This window comes from Papaver somniferum, unplaced genomic scaffold (assembly GCF_003573695.1).
Source record: "Papaver somniferum cultivar HN1 unplaced genomic scaffold, ASM357369v1 unplaced-scaffold_115, whole genome shotgun sequence".
Taxonomy (NCBI): domain Eukaryota; kingdom Viridiplantae; phylum Streptophyta; class Magnoliopsida; order Ranunculales; family Papaveraceae; genus Papaver; species Papaver somniferum.
Window position 1 is genome coordinate 1,618,356 of NW_020620492.1, and position 7,418 is coordinate 1,625,773.

The window sequence follows — 7,418 nt, forward strand, 5'->3', positions numbered from 1 at the left end:
GGCGGCGGTGACGGTCGGAGGTGGCGGTGGCGGTTGGAGGCGGCGGTGGCGGTCGGAGGCGGCGGTGGCAGTCGGAGGTGGCGGCGGCGATGGTTGGCGGTGGTGGTCGGTGGCGGCGACGACGGTGGTGGTCGGTGGCGGTGGTATAAGGTGGCGTTGCTTGTTGGTGGTGACAATATAATAAGAATTAAAGTGGGGTTGATTTTTATTTTTGTTGGGGTGATTTAAACTAAGAGGGTAATATAGACCAATTATATTAAATGGGGTTTTTGTGAACAATTTGTTTGTTGGAGTTTTTGTATATGGATAGTGACACCTTTGGGGTTTTAACTCGCGGACCGTTTTCTTTTTTTTAACAAATATTTTATTCATAAACTTTTGAAATTACAAACAAACACAAGAGACATGGACTGCACCAATCTTAGACTGAAACACAAACAAATTAAGAACGGAAAATAAGCACACTGCAAACAATAAAGTAGAAAAACAAACAAAGAAGCAAAGCCAAACAAAGGAACAAGCAAATTATTTTCACCACCGATGAAGCGAGCCTTTGTTTAGCCCAGAGGAAGCGGGACAATCTCGTAGTAATAGCCGTAGCCATTGTGGCCAGTAAAAAGGCCATCATCCTTTAGGTGAACTACAGTTTTCCCATTTTTCAAGACATCAGTCTGAGTGTACGAGAAGGGTATGTCGTACGAAAGCCGTGTTGCCATCAGAGTCCCCCTAACTCTAGTCATAGGTGGTACATCGACACTTCGCACAGACCCAACTTGCTGGCTTTCTTCCTTGGTTTCTCCCCAATCCCAAGAATTGGCGACCTCAGTGGAGATCTCGAAACTACCACCAGATACGAACGGGACACCAGCAGAACCGCTAATTGTGACACCGATTGTCAAAGTGACACTTCTGCTCCAATTAGTTGTATTGGTTACTGTTTCTGTGAGATTCAATTCTGATTGGACGGGAACATCAAGTCTGTTAACAGTTTCATCAGTGACAAGTCCAGTAGTTCTCTCATTGTAGATCCTTGCATCAGAAAGGCGATATCTGACATTAGAGATCGTCCTTGAATCAACGGGCTCCTCAATCTCCATGTAACAGGCCTGGTCAGGATAACTGGCACGTGCACTGAGTCGACTACGCCACTGAGGCCTGTTATTCCTCGAGTATCTTTTGCAAAGATTGTTGCTCCTCAAACTTCGAAGGAGTACACGGTCGCCCGAAAGTACTGTGGGTATAAAGACGGTGTTGGTGTCATGTATAGTAGTCGAAGCCTGCCTTAACCTTATATACTTCTCACTCTCCTCCGTCCAGTAAGTGCCACGGAGGACACTCTTCAGGCGGACACCTCCATTGCGACTCGGAAACACTTCGTAGTCGTACGCAGAGGAATTATTGGCTATGTCTGTGAAGTCCAAATAAGCATCCGAACGAGCATAGAGGTGGTTTTCGTTATCTAGGCTCTTGATCCTGATAAGGTCAGGCAGCACCACGACAGTTTTCGAATCAAGCAAGGTGAACTCATCAGTCTTGTCGGTGGGTTGATTTTTAGGCCGTACAGTCAAGACACCAACATAATTGCCTGAGGAAGTTCCATGGAACCTCCTAACGTAGATTCCGGTGTTGACATGGCGGAGCCTAACGATGCGATTGCTGTTGGAAACCGTGAAAACAGGCTGGAAGAGTGTGCAACGAACGCTGGACCGATCCTCCTCGGGTTCGGTGGCCCCGGGAATGGTCCATCCGTTGGTCCCGCTGGTAGTTTGCCAGTACTTGTTATTATACAAAGACCGGATATGGAAGAGTCCAGTTGCAGTGGTAGATGGCACCAGCTCAAACCTGGTCTCGATGCCGAAACTGTAATCTCCTTCGCACCGGAGGGCATTATTTAACTCTTGATATCCACCATCCAAGCGCAAGTATCTACGGTTGTGGTTGGATTGGATGATGACAGTTGTGGGGAGTGTACTTGCCATGGTGGCATGCACATCTTCATCATTCTCATTTAAAGCAAAAACAACTCCAACTTCTCCTCCATCAACAGGTGGAATCCGACTTTCTACAGGTACCTCCTCCACATACTCTTGATTAGTAATATCATCATCATTAAGAGTGGTGATAGTGGCGGGAGTTGCTGCTTCATCTTCATCGTTCGTATTTAAAGTAACATCAGCTCCTACTTCTACTTGATCAACAAGAGGAACCAGACTTTGTGATGGTACCTCCTCCGTCACGATCTCTTGGGTAGTAGTATCATAAGTAGTTTGAGAAGTAATAGTGGTAGGAATTGTTGGTGATGCTTCCATTTTTCTCAAGTAATTTCTTTCTTTGTGTTTCTTTTTTCTTTTTTTGATTTTCTTGGTTGTGTACAGTGCGTGCTTCTCTCGATATAAATCATGTGGTATTTATAGGCTCCATAGCATGATGAGCAACCTATCGGGAGCGATTTGCAACCACACAGACACTCTTCTCCTCTGGAATGATTCATGAAATTAATTTGAGAAAATTGAGTAACACGTTTAATAAAACGTACTGCAAGAAACACAATTAAAATGAGTAACACGTTCGATAGCCCCCCCTCTGTACTACCCATTAATGAGCTGTGGTAAAGAAAATGCCACACCCACACAATATTTTTTGTTTCGTTCAAAGAAAATTAATGTAGGTGGTCCTTGTTTTTGAGTCTTATTATAGGGGCGGCATGGTTTATTAGAGGGGGCATTCTAATAGGACAAAAAGGATCATTACATGATCATTTATGAAAAACCGTATTCTAATAGGATAAAAAGGGTTATTACATGATCATTCAAGATGTCCCTTATAAAAAATCATGATCATTCCTAGTTTAGTGATGATAATCAAGTTTAATGTTAATGATTAAATTCACTTATATTAACTCAAAATCAAAACAAAATCAAATTTTAGAGTTTAAAAAAAAAGGTTTGGAGATGGTAGAGAAGTTTTAACCCAAAGTGAAGGTCAATCTCAATCAATTGAAGAAATTAACCAACAAAGTGAAAACTCAATGCCTGAAAATGACCAGGTATACTTCTAAATTAATCCGAACTAGCTTTTTTTGCTCAAATACGTAAAATAATTCAATTTCTTACATTTTCGGAGCTAATTACCAACCATAATTCATAGTTACGATTCGTAAAAGATGAGCTACCAACCGTAACTGATTAAATTTGGGGAAAAACCCAATTGTAAAACCAGTTACAGTTGGTAACCAAATGCTCGATACCAACCGTAACTCAGTTACGGTTGGTAAATAAAAATGGTTACCAACCGTAACTGAAGATATTTTCAGAGATAAGAACATACGGTTGGTAATTGAACTATTACCAACTGTAAGAATATCAAATTCTCCAGTTACGGTTCGTAATAGAGTTAAAATCAACCGTAACTCACATAAACCCAGAAATTTCAATTTCAATTTCAATTTTCACCTAAAACCCTAATTTCTGATAGAAATTAAACTTAAATCGAACAAAATAAACTAAAGCATAACTGGGTTTTTCATAATATACCTCATATAAATCATTACACTTGATTAATTTTCGAATCGCTGATTAATCGAAGACGATGAAATTTCCAGTTTTAACAAAGGTTACGGTTCATGGAGGAGAAGAGAAGATGAAGAAGAAGATGAAAAAAAAACTGATTTGATTTTTTTTGATTCATTAGGTTTGAAAAAAAAATTGACTTGATTTTTGGTTGATTTAAGATGAAAGGGTAATCTAGTTAATTTACATTCACTTTAGGACATCCCCTAACCAACTAAAGGGACATTACTATCACAATACCGCCCAGACATTCCGCCCCTATAATAGGCTTGTTATTTTTTGTTTCTCAGAAACGTGAAGGGATCTTATTCATCGTAATTTGTTGTTATCATCCCAAGTGGTCATTTTAATTAGCTCGCACATTTACATTTGTGTCTCTGTTTTTCATTTTTTTTTTTTACTGAAACAATACTTGCTTGTTGCTCATGCATGCACTAAGAACTAAAACAATGTCTATGCCTAGAAAAACATACAGCTGAACTTCAACAAATTAATAATTTTGCAACCAAAAAAAAATTATTTTACCAAATTTTAAAGTTTAGCTTATGGAAACTTAGTAGGGACGGATTTTTTTTTATTGTGTTAGTGAAGTTATTAATTTATTAAAATACTATCGTATTAGACCCATTGCATGTGTCACCCTTTTTATGATTAGCCATTTGTTATGGTTAACAGGGGCATAGATTTCCAACATGACTTCATTAGGTTAAAATTAGACATAATTGGGCATAACATATTATGGTTAGACGGAAAATACGGCCTCGGTATGGTATGATTAAGTTAAGTGGTTAGGTTAAGATAATAGTAATTGGTTATATATAGCTGGCCATGTTAAAAATGGAAGCCATGAATGGTTGGTATTTTTGTACCTTAACAATCTCCTAATCGTATTGGTGCAGATAATACAATTTAATATCTAGCTATCCTAAACTGTAACATTGAATGCTTGCCATTCAAGTACTTGGGAATGGCTCTTGGGGCAAGTACGAAACAAACTAGCATATGAGAAGGAATATTGAAAGAGAAGATTTTCATCAAAAGCTGGAAGAATTGAATTAATCAATAGTGCTCTTGTAAGCTTACCAGTTTATTTCATGTCTCTCATTGATATGCCAGTATCTATTGAAAAGAGAATGATAAAGTGCATGAAGGACTTCATGTGAGGACCTACTTCAGAAAAAAAAAAGGAAAATTTGTTGGATTAGATGCAAGAGAGCTTGCAAGACAAATAAACTTGGTGGCCTGGGAATAAGAAACCTAAGAGATTCCAATAAAGCACTAATTGTCAAACGGAGTTCGAGATACACTCAAGAAAATAAGGCACTATGCAGAAAAATCATTCAACACAAAACTGACACAGACAAAGATGATATTTTTCCCAAAAACTTCAATTCAACTTATGGAAGAGGGTTTTGGAAGGGTATTGAGAAAGGAAAATGTATGGTACATTGGAATTCAGAGGTGCATATAGGTGATGGTAATGACATAAAATTCTGGAGAGATCCCTGGAAATCTCAGATTCCATTCTATCTCACTCACAGAAAAGCTTTCGAAGCTACCACAAGGAAGGATGCAAAAGTAGCTGAGATGATCCTTAATGGATCTACAAATAGCTCAACAGGTGAATGAAGAGATTAAAGCAGAAACTCAAATTTTGTTAAGTTTGTTAGGAGATCCTCCAACATCGTGGGTGAAAAGACGAGGGTACCCAAATATACCTCAATCTAAAACTTTTCCACCTATAAATCATTTGTCTAAAAGTAATTGTCTATGGACCGAGTCGAGACAATACAACTAATCGGTTCACACTTCGTGTGATCGTCTATGGATACGAGATCGAGACAATACGACAACAAGATAACTTGCGTGATTGACTATGGATACAAGATCGAGACAATACAACAACGAAGTATGTTTACTTGATAATAGGTTCGGATTTAATCAAACACAATAGGATTGTTATCAAGTAAATAGGAATTAACGTTTGTGTAATTTACTTCAAATTATAATAAGAACAATTATAATTGCGGAAAATAAAAGTAAACGACACAGCAAGATTTTGTTAACGAGGAAACTGCAAATGCAGAAAAACCCCGGGACCTTGTCCTAAATTAAATACTCTCATGATTAAGCCGCTATACAAAATCTAAACCAACTTCGTATAGTTGAGACCAAGCAACTAAACCTATAGTTCACCTAGTTCCGTCTGTATCCATGCGCCTCCAACTTGCAGTAAGTCACGCACTTGGAACAATGCATTTTATTCGTATTCCAAATAGTAAAGGAACAATAAATCTGTTCGGTAACCTCTTTTCAATCAAGTGATATAAGTTCGCAATCAAGTGATTTTTCATTCTTGTGATTGAAAACTACCTTGGCTTGCTTTGAGTTGCTTTAACTGTTGATTCATGATAGTTTTAGAACTCTTCCAGGGTTTGGAAGGAATTATGCTATGATCTTATGAGTCACCATAACTGTTAGCTTACCTAATAAAATTATGTGAGTTGAGACAAAATACATCATCTCAAAGATTTATGTCTTGTCCTCTGACTTTCGGCTCAACTTTAGGGCACTTTAGATAATGAGCTGAGTTATGGATTCGTTTCATGAAATTTGGTCCTTTGATAGATGAATCAACTAGGATATTAAGTGTCATGTTCTGAGCTAATTGATGTAAGTTATGCATATTGTTAATCAGATCTACTATGCAATGATTTTGACATATATGCTTCACAAACTAGCCTAAGACTTATACTGATAAGCATTAGTTATCTTTTGAAAAATATTCCAACATGATATTCGATGTTGTAGTTAAGATTTTGCAATTTGAAGTATGCCATCTTGTATATCAACTGCCCTGCCCTTCTGGCAGTTCTACTTTTAAGAAAAGTTGACACTTGCAACTTGTTTTAGCCTTAGTTATTACACAGGGATTATAGCACATCGAACTACCAATCTGTAGAGGTTTAGGTTACTTGATTTGGAGTGGAAATTGATTAAGTTGTGATACTTTTTAGTATTCTTTATGAAATCTGGAATTTTGCTTGTAATTGCGGTGAGTAGGCGTCTTTATGGACTGTTATAGGTATGGTAGAGTTCGATTTGGTTCATGATGTCTTAACGAAAGTTGTATAGGAGATTGTTATCTTTCTAAAGAGCTATTGGTTGCTTAATTTGAATCAAAGATAAATGTTTTATTCACCCTAAAATGAGTTTTAACCACACTACTTTGTGCAGGTTGTACTATTTGAATAGGTGTCTTTAAATTCAGTTGGATGATTGCGAAAGTTTGAGGTTTGAGTAGTGGTTGAGGTGGGAACTTGCATTACTTTTTCTTAACCATTGATGGCTTTACAAATTATGTTTATGCACTCTTACAAATTCATGCATTGTTATTTTCTATTCTTGGAAATCTGTAGATTCTGTTACTCTTTCCATCACTTGGAAATGACCTGATTTGTGCTTGTTTGCCTCTGTGAGATTGTGTGGGAAATAAGAATTTCCTTTTTGTGGTATATAGGACACTGCTCCTTCTTTTTGTAACTACTTACATTCAGTTTTATTGCTTATAGTGGGTCATCATGGTCTTGGTGACAGCAATAGCTAATGAGTGTGGTTAGCACAAATATTATACATTGTTCGATGAAGGAGTAGTTCCATATACATGACTGTACTTGCGTGTGCTGTTTTATTTTGGATGTTTACAATACAGGCTTGTTTATTTCAGTGGATGTAACGCATTACTATCGCTTGAAGAAAACTTGCATTCTTTAAATTCAACTTTGATGATTATGTTGAAGTAGTGTAAGTATCCATGGGGCTTGTTTAGCTCACTCTTTCCACCTCGTT

General features: G+C 37.7%; 1 protein-coding gene across 1 annotated transcript; it reads right to left on the reverse strand.

The window, feature by feature from the left end:
• Positions 1-557: 557 nt before the first annotated feature.
• Positions 558-2,309, reverse strand: LOC113329091. The gene has a single exon (XM_026576064.1). The coding sequence runs from the start codon at positions 2,307-2,309 to the stop codon at positions 558-560; it is 1,752 nt and encodes a 583-aa protein (XP_026431849.1).
• Positions 2,310-7,418: the final 5,109 nt, after the last annotated feature.